A 15,575-nucleotide genomic window follows, 5' to 3' on the forward strand; every position below is an offset into this window, starting at 1 on the left:
CTGTCCTAAAGTGACCCCTTTGCCTAGCAACTCGAAGGTGAATGTTCCCAGACTTAGGTCAAATGCTCTGTGCTCTGTCAAGCCATAGAGGAGAAATAAATTACAGAGTTTCCTGTCCTGAACACATCACAGGACAATATTTGTGGCATTTAGTGGAAAAATTCAAGGTGGAAGCCTTTAATTCCAAATATCCCAACTATAGCGGAATTGTTACTAGCTATATTTATGGATTTGTTTTTACTGGAGAACATGAGTTTAACAAATATTTTAATGAAGAACATCGCATATGTGAACACCAAATCTAAGCTGGCTGGTATGGGTTTGTGTCAACAACAGGAAGAAAAGTGTAAAAGAGCAGGTCAACTGAGAGAAGTCTGGCCCTGGAGTCCTGGGAAGTCCTGTGGATTTGGAAGATATGATCCTAAAATTGCACCATAAATTTCTAACTGGTTATATTCAAAAACTAGGCCAAAGCACTTTTAGTCTTTCAGTTGTGTTGGGTGGTGTTACTAAATTAGGAGTTGTATCTAGAGATTGAAATAATGGTGCAAACTGCTGTCAACAGACTATGAAAAGAGGAGCAGAGAAAGCAGTGGTGAGATACACAGTGGGGCTGAAACAGAAAGATGAAAGTTTGGAGGAGGTAGCCTGCAGGAAAACTGTCACAAAGGACAATGAAGCTAACAAAACCTCCTCCTGTGCTGGTCTAGTAGGAATTCTCCGCTAGGAGTGGCTGCCATGCAGCTGGACAGGGGCACTCACTTTTTTTAAAGAATACTTATTTTATCAGGTAGAGGGACAGCAAAAAACCCATCCCTTTGTTGAAATGACAGGTAAACTCACACTACTTTTATTAACTGAAGAAGTCTTTGAAGGGACTGACAAGCACTCATGTCACAGAGCAAGCTCGCCATGCTGCTGTTAGTGGCCACGGGGCGGTGTCCTGTGTGTAGTAGTTCAGCAATGCCATGGCTGATTTTCATCTTGACCACCTCCCAGTTCCTTTGTGATCAAAATCAGTGGAGCCTTAGAGGGTTACAATTCCAAAGTACTGCTATGCTTCTAAACAAACCTGGTTTAGATAGTCAGTGTTGGATAGATACAGATCATCATCACGACTGAATAGCTAACATACAGTAACCACTTCCTACTAAAACTACGTTAGTTCATGCAGTGCCTCTATTTTAATGTCAAACAGGAGAAACGTTGCTGAGCTTATTGAGCAGGATAGGAGTAGCGTGGCTGCCCTCTCCCCCTTCCAGGGACTGGTCCCAGTGGGTACCCCCTTGGCCTGGGCTGGCCAGGGTAAGGTGCCCAGACATGCGGTGCCGGCGGCCGTGTCACAAACATGTGTGGTGGCGGGGTGAATGCTGTCCCTCTCCCACCAGTCATGGGGCTGCCACCTAGGGCTGCTGCTTTGTCTGGTCTTGTCTTCGCAGCTGGGCTGGTTCTATTAGGAGAGTCTATTTTCTTGTCTAGAACAAAGATTATGAATGTTATTTTCTTGAGAGCAAACACTGCCTTTCTTCCTCTCCCCAGTGGCTGCTGTTTCATCTACATACAATAACCCAAGTGCCTGGAGATTTGTGTTTGAGCATCTGAGTGAAGAAGCCATAAATAAGACCATTAGCCCCTGGCCAACAGCCCGTATGGGTCTCTGCTGCCTGAGCCCTCTTTGCAGGTTCTTACTGATGTGTTTATAAGTCATGATAGTCCTACTAGCTGGTACACCTCTAGCCATGTGGCGGTCATGGGTAATTGCTGATCTTAGTCCTTATTTTCAGTGCACCCACAACACTGCTAGCACTGTTTCCATTTAAATGAGTGCCCTGGGTCTGCTCCGGGGGAACCTGTATTGTGATGGTCTGAACTTTACAGCTTGTCTCAGCCTCTCCAAGAAACAGCCCATTTAATGCGGCGGGAGGGTTAGTGGCATGAGTCTGCTTTTCTCATCTGCATGAAGATAAAATCAAAATTTTTCACATTGTGCTGTTTCTCACAAATGAGAGCACGAGGCTGTGGTGGTCAGGAAATGACTGGTTCAGATCAAGCCTGGAGGATGTCTTCCTTGAGAGTGCCTGGACCCTGCATCTTTCTGCCCAGCCACGGATCCCCTCAGCAGAGCTTACAGCGTGCGTTTGTTTGACCTAAGGCCAATGCAGTCCTGTAAAAAGCTTCTGTCTCATTCATAATGAATTTTCTAATGAAAACCTCAGTTTGGAGAAAAGTCTGTGCCTGTCTCCATTTCTCAGCCCAGAAACAATGCTGGTGTTTCAGCATTGTTCCCAGAATAAGTTGCTGGTTTTCTGATCGGCATGGTTAATAGGTGGGATAGGAGTTATAACTTTGGATTACAGTTCCTGCACTGTGATAAACCTGAGAGAGACATGATCCAGTCTGAAAACTTGCCTTTCCTGGGTGTCCACTGGCAGGTGGACTTCTATAAGCAGACAAAATCTATTCTAGTTATATGCATCTGATCCCTTGCAAATGTGTACCGCTCCAGCTTCTCAATCATTTCTAGACAATTTGGTGGCAAAGAGAGCCTTTTCAGGAGGGTCAAAAGGAGGTTTGGTTTTTACCTTCTGCTTGTTTGAGGTGACTTTCACTCTTTGTAGTTGGTGTAAATAAATCCTCCAGATCCTGCAGCACAGGGTTGGTGCTTGCTTTGTTGTTTCTTTTGTTTTTTTCTTCTTCACGTTGCTGCATCAATAAAAAACATCAGGTTTAGTTTGAAACTGCAAACGTAATCTGTGAAATGGTGGCCTGGTGTTATGGTTGGCCTGGCTAAGTGCTTGTTGGTATGCATGTAATCTCTTTACCAAGTTCAAGGTGCTGAGTCTTGGTCCAGAGACCATGGGTTTTAGGGAAAGAAAGTACATCCCAGGGAGGACCGAGAGACTGGGAAGCACAGGCTCTGGTAGCAGGACAGCTTTGCTGTTTCTCATTGAGACTCATTACCTGAGCAGAGCTGTGCTTTTGCAGGTATTCTGCTGACAGATGTAATTCATATTAGGTCAGGTGCCCTGCATTATGGTCCTCTACATGTTGCAACCTCTCCTGGTTCTGGATATCATGAGGTTCAAATCCTACCCTGCTAATTTGAGTCATTGCATCTGTCTGTATCTTGCTTTTACCATCTGCATGGCAGAGGCAGACACTAGTCTCCTTTGTAAAGTGCTTTGAAAATTACTGGCAGAAAATGTTACATGTTGTTATTTATGGCACTCTACTGCTCTTCGGCTTGTACAAAATCTGGCTGTGGTTTTGATAGGCTTGTTATTGTCCCTGGGAAATCTCAGGCTCCAAAACATTACGTGAACCTTGAGGTAACTTATTTTTGTAGGTGGAAAGTGCAGATTATGGGAAAACTCACTGTAGTTTTGATGTATGAAATAGCAGCCTATTATGGGATGTGACCACTATTTGCAGTTAGCCATTTAATGTCATCAGAGAGAACTGAACAAGCATAAAATGCATCTTCCCTTTGTGTCACTAATGTGTTCAGAAGTGAAGAGCAATTTAAAAGCGTATGTTTCACATCAAACTTGAAGTGCATGTTATTTCAAAGATGGCTTTGACACATCAATACTTACCATTTGCATTTTCTTCTTCAGCTCTGCATTGGCGCGCTGGTATGCTTCAGCCACAGCATTTAGGTAATAGATGGCGAGGCTACAAAAACAAATGTGTTGCTGTAGTGATGGGATCAGAGGAGAAAGTTTCACAAGGAGGGAACATTTAATTTTTGCCTACCTTCTAACACATTGTTTTCCCACCAGCTGTTTCCAAACTGTCTTTAGAGGCTCAAGGCTTAGTAAAAATTCAGGCTGCCTTATGGTATGGTCAGCTAAATTGGGCTGAGCCAGTCCAGTAGCTCAGTTCTGCTCAAACAGAATAAAAATGACCATTCTGCCCTCCTGCATCCACCTTGGCTGGCCATGGGCTCCCTCTGCTTCCTTTGTTTGGTGAAACTAGGCACCAGCCTTGAAAACCAACATGTTGGATAAAATACATGGCTTAAAGGAAAATTCTGGTCTGGGAGACAAAACAGGCACCAGGTTACACAGGGACCTTAGGAAAAAAAAAAAAAAGGAAACCAGGCAAATGGTATCAGAGCTGGGCCCTGAAGCCTCTCCTGTAAATCACGTTTCTCAAGGCATGGTCCTCCTTTCCTGCTTGGCCAGGACTGGCTGCCTCTTGCATCCCAGGCTGTCAGGAGTGATCAGAGATGGGAACCAAGGACAAGCAGAAGCCATGTCAGAACACAGCCATGGTGTTGTTTGTTTGTTTTTTCCCCAACCTATTCTTGTGCAAAAAGGGCACACCAAAACCAGGGGAAAACTGAGCCAAGCTGGAGGGAACTGAAAGGTGAGTGGGATGGGAGAGGGTGTGCTGGCAGTCAGCCTTTGTGTTTTAAAAGATTCCCAAGCGTCTGGGGCTGTCTCGCCACTGCTGCTACTTGCCAGCCAGTAATATGTTGGTTGTCAAAAATGTCTCCTCCTGCTTTTGTAGAGTGCTTTTATTCTTCTCAACTATAAACATCATCTGCTCAGTGACTCCAAGTCATTCCCAGGAAAAGCACCAGCTCTTCAGTTCACCACTATAGTTTCAGGTTTTTTTTTAAAAAAATAAAGTAAAAAATTCTCTTGTAAAAGAAAAAAAAGGCAGACTTAAAAAAAAAAAAAAAGTTTCCAGAGTTCATAACTATCTTGTGTGAGTCTGGCCTAGGTTTAACAGCCTCAGACCAGCCTCAAGGATTTTGTCAGCAAGTGCCTGACTAATGCCAACAAGGCACTGTGTACTGGTGTATTGGTTTCCAGGTGGGAGATCAGGAAGAGGTGCTTAGGATAACCTTTCTTGAGGCTTTTTACAGGGGTCTATCTAGAGGAAAGACATTTGCTTCTTTTTGCCTAGTATTAACCCAAAACTCAGTCTTGGTGATCTGAGCTCTCTGTCCTTCAAAAACCTCTCGGAAAATGTTATTTTTGTTCTTCTGTAAGGATGTGATAGTTTTATTCCTCCTATGTCATCAAACTCATTGCCTAGGAAATATTACTTTGTAATCAGGGTTTTGGGGCTGCTTTGCAGTTTTTGTTGTGACCAGCCAGGATGTATTATAAGTTCCTGGAGAACTGTTTTCATAAAGATAACTAGATCTGCCTATTCAAAGCCATCTGGGATGCCATGCACTCTGTTTCTGAGCTGCCTTCTCAACTTCATTGAGTAAATAAATAAATCTATTTCAATTCCTTTTTCAGTCCTTTCTCATCCTCTGCATTAGCTGCCAGCATCATCTCCAGCCAGCACACCTTCCTCCCCTGCTGTCTACTGTGGGACATTGATGGGAAGGATATGAATTCACCAGGTCCCTCTACCAAACGCTGTGAGATATAAGCCCTCTCTGTCCGGGGGTTATGCCTGAGTTTCCTCTGTTCCAGATGTATTGCTCAAGGGAGGTTGAGTTTGTCCAGAATTGAACTGCCCTTAAGGGGCCTTGGGAGGGGAAGGGGAAAGGGTCAGTGCCACAGAAAGGATGTGGGGGGTGCCTTTGCTGCAGTCTAAATCTGCAGGTAGTTAGCAATGCTGAAGCAACCTGCATCATCCTCCAAGGTGTATGCCAGTGTCCTGGGCAGGTCCTACAGGTGTGCTTGATTTGCTGTTGAATTCCTGATTTATACTGCTAGGTCTGGCTCCCAGAAAAGGCAGAACAAAGCCAGGTCCTGGTCTGACTGTGAACAGCAGCATGAAAAGCTGTAAACATTGCTGGGAAATCAAGTAAGCATTAGCAAATGGAGTTTACCCATTTTCAGTGGGGTGCTTTAGATTTATTTGCTTCTAAAATGAGCCTGAGGATACACCCCATGCTTGAGCTGTTTAGCATGGATGCTGAGTGTCCCTGGCACCCCTCTTCTCTGATTTTCTGCTCCCCCAGAACTGTGGAGAGAGTGTGGGTCACTGCTTTTCTCTAGCCTGCACAGTAGTTTTCAATCTTCTTGATGCAGTAAGGTGTTCCTAGCTTCTGCCAGGAAGCTCTGCAAGACATGGTTAGAAACCCTGCTCCAGACCCAAGTGGTATTAGGTTATGTGCCTGTTTGCACAATCTTTCTGCTGCTTCTTGCTTTTTAATTTTTTCCCCCTTGTCCTTAGGCAGCTAGAAACAGTAAGTTTAACACCCATGTCATCTGCTGGACCCCCATCATTGTTTGGGACCAGAAACATGGGACCAGAAACAAAGAACAGAAATAAATAGGACTTTTGGATTGCACCTGGAAAAAAGAGAAGGGGTTATTATGGCTAGAGAAAATCACTCCATTCAGTCCATAGAAACAGAAAACACATTTTTTGGAGCGTCTGCCATCAAAATCAACAGACCAGCCATTTATGATCCACCTGTCACTCTTTGTAGAGGCTATTCTTTTTATTTAGGCTGCATTGTAGGTTGCCTTGCCTGCTGCTTTGAGAGCTGCTGGCTCTCTGCTCAACAGGACCAAATGAAGCTTTTACATTTCCCTGGTTTTTATCTCCTGGCCAGCTGAATGGGGATCAGTGTAAAGGCTAGCTTCAGCTTGATCCTGTCTACCTGTCTGCACCACAGCAGAAATAGAAGCGGAAGCTGAAGACTTTCAGGGGGGAGGTGAGAGACTGGGGATTCACTAAATGTGATTCCCTCGACTGAAAAGTTTGAGAGGACAAAAGAACCCAAGCCTTAGAAAACATCCTTTTATGGTGGTTCTGTTTTCATCAGGGATTATCCCAGGAGGTTTGTGTGCACATAGCGAGCAGTACTTCCACGAGACATGCAATGCTCTCTGAGCATGTGAGAGCTACTGTCAAGGGGCTATAGGTATGACTTGCCCAGGCACCATGGGAGCCAAGGGCCGTGACTCTCTCCATAGCTGAATAATTGCAAATCACAAATATCTAATAACCTCAAAGGCTGTACAGGCAGTGTATCTGGGTTGGAAACAAGGATGTTTTAGGTAATGTGGACGTAGGGTATCTCTCAGTTTGCGGAGGGGATCAGGGCAAAGACAAAATGGTGTCTCGGAGAGATGGACCAATGGGAAGGCTGTGGTGTGGGAATAGCCCAGGCTGGGAAGGTGTGATAAAAGGTGTCTCTTCAGCAGATAAAATGGATTTGTGCTCTTCCCTGTCCCAGCTGTCAGTGGAGGAAAGTGCAGGAGATTGTCACTGAACAAAACATTATTTTCAAAGATCTACTGCTCTCCCACCACCTTTTTGGGGAGTTGTATCAAAGCCTCAGAAATCTGACTTGTAGCCCTTTTGTAAAGGTCATCCATTTGGGGTGGATTAGCTCTTCAAGTCTTCATCTCATGTTTGCAGTAGCATCTGCTAGTGCTACTGTGAAGACCGCAGGAGTAGAGCTGCTAATAACATGCTTGGCCATACTACGGATGTAGTGTGAGACTTCTTGTCTCCTGCGTGTATCTGGTTTGATTCTTCTAAGTGTAGTATCTGTTTGCATGAGTTATAGTATCTGATCATCTTTATTTAGGTTAAAATCAGTAAGTAGCTCAAGGCATGTAGAGGGATGACAGGTCATTTTCAGTTTAATTGGGTTTTTTCTCGAGCTGTTTCTATAGGAAACTTTGTAACGTGGGAACTTGTATTTAATTTAACTTAATGGCATTCGTTTCAGTGTAGATTATTTAGAATGAAGGATCACAGTGCCCAAGAGTAGCTGTATGGGATCAGCCCAGAGGACCCTCGCTGATGTATATAAATGCCCATGGAAGAGTCAGAGGATGCAAGCATATGTAATACGCTCCCCAACACTCTCCCTGTCTCTCACTGTTTAGTCTGCAGTGTTCAGAGCTACCTATAAAGTATCCACAGCTCTCCCACTTATTTTGATACCAATGGAAAGCTTGAGAATAAGGCCCAAAATATCTTTTTAAAAAAGGGAAAAAAAGACTGCCCTGGTCCTAGTGCTGAAGATGCTAGGGATTTAAGTGTGGTTTCAAAACTGAAATGATCAGACATCACTGAAACAAATTCCAGGTATATTATTTGGAAAAAAACCCAGCAAAACCAAAAATCCCCAACAACCCAAACAAAAAACATACCAGGTCTTCATATTTTTGGTACATGAAAATCTTGAACGCCCTGACTTGGCAGTGCTGGAAATACCACCAGCTGTGACAGAAATTGCTTCTCCAGAAGGCAATAGGCTGAGACTGTCCATTTATTTCTTTCTGACTACTGAAAAATTTTCATATGGAAGTTGTGACAGCTTTGATATCTAGAAGGCCTCTGTCAGCAATGCAGTTCATCTACAAAGTTGTGTTTAATTAGGTCAGGTAATTAAATTTTGGGAAATTGGGTTGGGCAAAGGCGAGGGGGGCAGGGAGCATGTGTCTGCCCTAATCCAGTCTGTTATCTTAGCAGAAGCTGTATTTAGACCTCACTAACATCCCAGATTTTTTTTCAACTTCCTTCCCCCAGCCAGACATATAATATTACAAGGAAAACTTACACCATGAGCAGAATTGCAGGTATGATCAGTCCTGGATTTGCCACATAGCTGAAGATCTTGGCAACAAAAAGAGGGAAATCAAGCTCAATGGTTTCTTGAATGACTTCATACATCCTTTTCTTTCCACTGGAAAGACAAATGGCCGGTTAAGGAGTGGTGGTATTTCCTGGAGGGACAAAATAACTCCTAATTTAACGATGCTGAGTAGCATATTTCCTCTCTCCTTCAGTGAGCATCAGCTTGCTGTTGGCCTCCAAGGATTTTGAAATACATTCATTTTAAATTACCCTTTGGTCCCTCGATTCCTCCCCACTGCTCACTGATTATAAGAACAATCTTTGCTACACCAACTTGCTCCTGGATTTAATGCATTCATTTCCACACGTGTCTCCTTTACGAGTTATGACTATTTACCCCTCTGAAATGTATAGAAACCTACCGATTGAAGTAACCATACATTTCTGTTCAATATCTTGTTAAATATGGCCTTTTCATGGTAGAGATGACTTTCCATATGCAAATTCTGTCTTTCTAAAATAATGAGCCAACTTGAAGTGCTGCTAAGTAATGACAAAAATAGCAAGCTGTGATTATTGCTTAATAGGAAACTCAGTGAAAGAGTAATTTCAAACTGGATTGATAAAGCAGATGAGAGTATTCTGTATGAAAGAAGAACAAATCTGTAAAAGGCTGGATTACATAATTGACCTTCTTCTCTCCCCAGCATCTCTGGGTCTGTGAATTCAACCCTATGAGTGCTATTTCTCCACTTTAGGTTTATTGCCTCCTGGGATCTTGCAGGATTATGCTCAGGAAGGTATTGGACTCTGTCCTGATGATGAGAGTCAATAAAGACAAACTTGGCTAAGTGGTATTCCTGCTTCATCAACTGCCTTAAGCCCAGGAGAGCTGAACTTTCAGTGGAGCTGAGAGGTGTGCCAAGGGTCTGAATCAGGATGAGTGGCTTTTGGAGGGTTGATTGGGAACTGAAATAGCTCTTTCACATCGCAGATTACTCCTCTCCAAATGATAGTGTCCCTGCAACAAGTTTCTTGTCAGATTTTCTGACATTGCTTGTTGACACCTATCCTTGTTATAGAACTGAAGGAATTTTTGTCTCTTGCCTTCTTCCCTGCATCTTTTAGCTTTCTGTTGTCACTCTCTATTAGCAAGTGAATAACCTAAACCAGTGCATCTACAGGAACAATTTGTTCCAAACCGGGTCCTTGCTGAGTCAGACTCAGCAGGCCCAGGAAATGGCGTTACTCAATCAAATTAAATTTTATTGGCGTGTTAATCCAGTCCACTGAATGCTCTGTGCAGTGCTGATTCTGTCCTAATTTTAAAAAAGGGCTTTAAAAAAAACAAAAACCAAACCAAACCTGCAACTTTCCAGGCTCAGACCTATCTATTTCTTGCTATTTTCCAACAAAATTCAACATGTAAAATACATCTTGTGATGGAGGAGTTCTTGGCTTTATGGAAAAGGTCTTAGAAGGAGGCTTCAGACCTGTTTTGCTCCTACAATGTTCTGAAGAGCCTTAGGGGTGCTCCCATTGCTTTTTTTACTGGGGGTTGGACCCTGCTGTCCCACCACTGCTGTCCTCTGGTGCTTTCATCAGTGTGTGTTGGGGAAACACCAGGAATCATGTAGCAGAGGAGGCAAAGCAGCCAATTTTGCCAAGACTGCTGGAGAAGCAGGTTCAGTGCTCCCAGCTGACAGTTTGCACCTCACAGCTGGGCACAGCCTGTTGCCTCATGTTGCTGAGGAGTTAACCAGATGGAGAATGGAGGCATTTTGCCATCTTTGCTGGAGTCCAGGCCATTTAACTTCATGAGAATAATCCCTTGCATCAGAGCAGAAATATGGCCTTTTTGGTGTTTTACTAATACCTGAACGGTCCGCAGTCAAAGGAGGGAGGCAAGGACATGATGGTATAAGCCACAGGCAGGAGGCTGAGGAATAGGATCAACAGCAGAAGTCCCATGTAAAAATTATTAGACTTGGATGCTTTGAAGACTCGTGCATGAGGGACATTGCTACTCATAACAGCCCAGCACTGAAAATACATGGAGGTTAATAAGCGCAGCACGTTTATACCCACGAGCCCTGGTGCATAAAAGGATCCCATCCTGAAAAAGAAAGGAGATGGACAGCTGCTATATTTTGACAGGCTGGAAGTTTTTTTTTTTTATTTTAAGAAAGGAAACAAGTGTTCATGTGGTGGCAAGGTTGCCCACAAAGTCTGAGCAGGCTGGCTTGTGCTGCCCCTGCTCCACGCTCATGGAGAAGTCACCTGCATCCATGTTAGGGTACGGTAACCATGCATTGAGGACCAGAGAGGTCTGAGACCTTGCAGTGGTTGCAAAGAGAGATTTTTCAGTTTGTGACAAAAATTGCTTGGAGATAGCTTGGAAAATGTCAGGTGAATGTAACCAGCAGGGGGAGACCCCCTTAAATCTGCAGAGATACTGCAGTAGGGGAACAGGTAGAAATTACCAATCCGTGGCAAAAACCACCTTACTCCCAGAGGAGGTGAGGGTACTTTGTGCTGTTGCCTATTGCCTCTGGTGCTGCCACAGCAGAGCAAAGCAGCTCCTGTTTGCCCTCCCTTGGGCCAGTTTTGGGACATGGCCCTCCTGCCCAACCTCCTCTAGCTGGCTCCATGCCACCCTTGCATTGATGTGTAAGCTCACTGTGCCCTCAAAACCCTTTCTGATCTTTTCCCCCAGCACATGGACTATCTGAATAAATTTTTAACACTGCGAAAAAATGACCTTATAAAAGTGGGAGTGGGGCAGGATTTGCATGACTGTTCTTTGTTTCAGTTATGCCACTGCTACTCCTCTTAAATGAGTAAGCTGATATTTTAAAATTTCCACTTTTATAGTCAAGCACAGAAAGCCAAACAATCAGATAAACCAAAGCCCAAAGATTATTCTAGCTGGCTTGGAAGCTTTCTAACTCCACTGACAGGTTTTCTATATAATGCACCCCCCTCCCCCCAAAAAAAAAAAAAAAAAAAAAAAAAAAAAAGAGGAAATATCTTACCAAATCATTCCCTGGTTGAAGATCAAACCCAAAACGTTGCCGCTAATGTCAAACTCTGCATAGGATGGCTGCATGGGGAAAGGAAGGAGAGTGTGTTGTTGCTAGAGGTACCTGCTATTGTTTGCTTCTGGGTATAAGGATGCTTATTTAAAGTTGGCATGAAGGGGTTTCTGGGAGGGCTCCTGCTGCATGGGTACTGCTTGAATGACCAGCAGCATTGTGGTGAAAGCAAAATTGGAGCTACTGCACTGTGGGCTGCTGCTTCTCTCTTGGCTTTTTGAAAATTGGAAAGATATATGGAGGTGCTTAGAGGCGCTCTGTGTTTATTTCTCCCTGCTAATATAAAGCCATCTGTGAACAAAGAAGCCATGGCACGAGACAAGCTTTTACACTCCAGCTGGTGTATCTGGCTGTGGGCTTACAGTTCCACCCTGGTAAAACATTGCATGTCTAAATGGTGATAATGATGAGCTGGAGGGCGAATGCTACACCAGAGATGTATCCACATCCCCAGGTCTGGCAGCAGCAGGCTGCTGAAGAAGAGAAGCAAAGGGAGAGAAATATGAAGGAATATATGACCTGATGGATATCTGGTGGCATTTTGCTCTGTGCTAGCCAGTAGTTAAAATACAGCTTTATATGGAGCAACCTGTCTGATGTGGGTGCTAATGGTTGTAAATTCAGAACAGGCTGGTCTAATCTATTGACAGTATTTGTTGTTTTATAAATTATTATTCTGCTAGATTTGTCTATGATGAAGCTACTCTTTCTTCTACATATATCTGCCTTTATGCACACAACTCAAATGACTTTTGGCAGATTAAACTGTGTCTAAAGTTTTTCTTTTAAGTTTTCTTGAAAAAAGGGGTTTTTTTAAATCAAAATGAGGAAAGCACAGTTCTAAGAAGTGATGGGTGATGCCCTTATGTTTGAAATGTTACGTGCAGTATGTCTGTTTTTCATGCAGTTTGCATGTACTTAACACTGTCAGCAATTCATAAAGTTGAGGTTTAAGATATTTGTCTTTTGTGATGAAAACTAGATAGGAGCCCAGCTGACTACTCACAGCTTTGGGAAAGGATGGATGTAAATGTTGTTTTCTTTGGGTTTTTTTGATTCTGGTTCATTTCTACTTCAAATCTTTAGCTAGAGGTTAATATTAGCTTCTTTTTTCCCCCTGAAAATAGACAGCTTTCAGTGTCTGCTGTCCTCTGCCTTGAGTACTTCTGTGTGAGAAGTCTGGGTTAAACAAGAGACTTATTCACTATATACATTAGAAAAACACATATACAATTGTGCCGGTGCCCATGGGTATGTTGGGTTAGATGGCTGTTACCAAATCCTTTTTCACTCTTTTGTTCATTCCTGGGCCAGGGAAAAAACAAACAAACAAACAAAAAACAAACCAACCTCTACTTGAGCACCAGTGGAGTAATACACACAGCACCAGGAAGAATACATGAATCTCCCAAAGATGCTGGAGAAAAAGAGGAGGGAAGGTCACAGTGCTTTCTGCTTTGTAACTACCATAGGAGCTACTTGGCACAAAAAAGAGAGTTTTGCCTTTGACATATAGGAGAATGCCAACCCTCTAGTGCTGCCCATGTTATGGGCTACAAATAAACACCACTACTTAGTCCTAATAACTAACTTTGCTCTTCTGAGCTCCCTGGGTTGGACTGCTCTTTTGCAAAAGCTGACCTGCTGGAGCATTTCCGTCTGGTCATCCCCAGACAGATGCTGAATGGCGTTTGTTTCTCAGTGCAAAATTGCCTTGTAGCCTGCCTGGGCTGATGCCGAATACCAGGGGAAAGGAGAAAGGGAAGTGCAGAATAAGGCCTAAAGCAGCTCTTTCTAATTTCACTGAAAGCTGGAGGATGGATGTCCAGGAAATTTTTGGGTTTTTTTATAAATCAAGGACTGCCTGCAAGACAGAAGATATTTCCAGCTATTTGTACAGTGGAAATCTTGAGAATGAAGAAAACCCTGTATAGTGTTTCTAAAGGTTGTTTTGAGAAAAACGTCTAAAAAAAAAAAAATCAAAGGCAGTTAACAAAATGGAGAGGAGGACGTGGCCAGGAGGAGTAAACCAGAAGCTTCAACAAGACCGTGATCTGTGAGCCCACACAATGGGAACAATTTTGTGCTTCTTGGTTGCCAGGGGGTTCTCTGAGCTCTAAAATTCCTCAGCGACTCTGGAAACATCCTCTGTCTTCCCCAGAAGAAATACAAAGAGCTCCACAAGCAACAAAATGCCTGTTGTGCCCCAACAGTTCACGCTTGACCAGGCTCCAATATACACCTGCAAAGCCCTCTTCTTTGTTCTTCGGCAGCCTTTCCTGAAAACCTCCTGCTATGACAGCTAGGCAGCCGGTGCACTGCTATAATTCTAATCTTTCAAGGTAGCTCCATTGCTGAATCCATCTGCTTTTGTCACTTCTTATGTGTGACAATGGGCTTTTTTTTTTTTTCCCTCCATAATTTTCTTCTGTATTTGTGTAGCTCCAGTGCTGGCTGCTTTGGTAATGTAGCCTTTATGAATACCAAAGAGTCCACGTGTTACACATACATGGGACAGGAAGGAAATGCTCTTTGCTCCGCTGCAGCAGAAGTAACACCAGCTTCCAGCATCAATCAGAAGATGGTTTTGTGAGTAAAACATGCTACTGGATGTGGGGTGGGCAATGAACAGAAAGGTCTGGGACTTTGAAGTGTAGAATGGCCCAAAGGTCTGAGTTTCTAATAACTGAATGGACATCAGATTTAACTTTTTTTTTTTTTTAATCTCAACTTCATGTTTTAAAGTCCTGAGGGTGGGGAAGAGACCTGCTTTTTTGTAGGGTTCTTTCTGGGATGGAACTGATTGATCCAGAGAATTAATGCAGAGGCTACCTATGCCAATTAAATTATCAGACAAGTCTGGAAGACCACTGAAAGCATTCAAAACCAATCTGTTTGTAACATTTAACCAAATGACCCTAAATTAGTTCTGTCTTCTCAGCTATAAGACACTGACTTACAAATCCAGCCTCTAGGTCCCAGCACCAACAGTAATTCATAAATCTGACGAAGCAAGCTCGGATGAAATCTCCCACCAGGATGGTTATGTAGGTCACCAGGATATCGGACACAGTGAGCCTTACAATCTCCTGCAATTTAAAACAAGGAAAAAATACTTAGCTCCTATAATTTCAGCAGCGCATTCAATACTGTTTAAGCCATTTGTCTTTACGTAACAGTAACCTTCAGAAAAACATGCCATGAGCAAACTCCCTGCCTGTTTTCAAACACTCAGCAGTGCCTAAGCTTTACCTCTGTGCTTGGGAACCACGAGCTCTGTTACAGACATTAGCCCTGATAGTTGATGCTAGTGTTACTGACTGCATTGTGTGCTGGCAGCACATAAACCAGAAGCAGAATGGTAATGCTGCAGTAATGCTGGTGTAAAGCACACCTACACTGAGGGTAATTTTGACTGTTTGTAGCTCTGCTATGGCTCAGCTTCATAACCTTCACGTGGACTCCTGAGGAAATTGCTCGGTTATAAGGAAGAGATGTAAGTGTAGAAAAGGGAGATGTGCAACACAAGAAGGGTAAAATTGCAGGCAGAAGACAGACTTGTAGGATGGAGATAGTTGGTGTCCCAAGAATTCAGAAAGAAAACCATAAGAAAAGGTTTAAAAGTCTGAGGGGAAAAAACAAGCATCTGGAGGATGACAGCTCAGCTGCACTAAGGATCAGCATCTTCCAAGAAGTGGCGGTGGCTGGTCTTTCCCCACTTAACTGAAAACCACTTGGCTAGTGAAGACCCATTGAGCATACACAGTAATGCATAGCCTTGTAGCTTGGTAAATCCTAGCTTTCTATATCAGCCATCAAATAACTGCTTTTTAAAGCATACATAGTCTGGCTGCAGAACTTCTTGGTGCAAGGTAAAGGTTGCTAGGTGGGTTTGTAAGGTGAAGCTCTGAGGACTTGAAGGCCACCCTGCATGCCTTTCAGGGGGGTCATTTTGCCTAATTT

General features: G+C 43.4%; 1 protein-coding gene across 1 annotated transcript in view; it reads right to left on the reverse strand.

The window, feature by feature from the left end:
• Positions 1 to 324: 324 nt before the first annotated feature.
• Positions 325 to 15,575, reverse strand: part of TMC2 (transmembrane channel like 2) — a 34,057-nt gene continuing 18,806 nt past the window's right edge. The window contains exons 14-20 of the mRNA XM_026843522.1: positions 14,573 to 14,701; positions 11,553 to 11,620; positions 10,394 to 10,633; positions 8,501 to 8,626; positions 3,597 to 3,675; positions 2,583 to 2,703; positions 325 to 1,475 (exon numbers count right to left, since the gene is read on the reverse strand). Coding sequence (XP_026699323.1) covers positions 1,216 to 1,475; positions 2,583 to 2,703; positions 3,597 to 3,675; positions 8,501 to 8,626; positions 10,394 to 10,633; positions 11,553 to 11,620; positions 14,573 to 14,701 — 1,023 coding nt within the window. The 3' untranslated portion in view covers positions 325 to 1,215. The remainder of the gene's footprint in view (positions 1,476 to 2,582; positions 2,704 to 3,596; positions 3,676 to 8,500; positions 8,627 to 10,393; positions 10,634 to 11,552; positions 11,621 to 14,572; positions 14,702 to 15,575) is intronic.

This window comes from Athene cunicularia, assembly GCF_003259725.1.
Source record: "Athene cunicularia isolate RWA chromosome 2 unlocalized genomic scaffold, athCun1 chr2_part1, whole genome shotgun sequence".
NCBI lineage: Eukaryota > Metazoa > Chordata > Aves > Strigiformes > Strigidae > Athene > Athene cunicularia.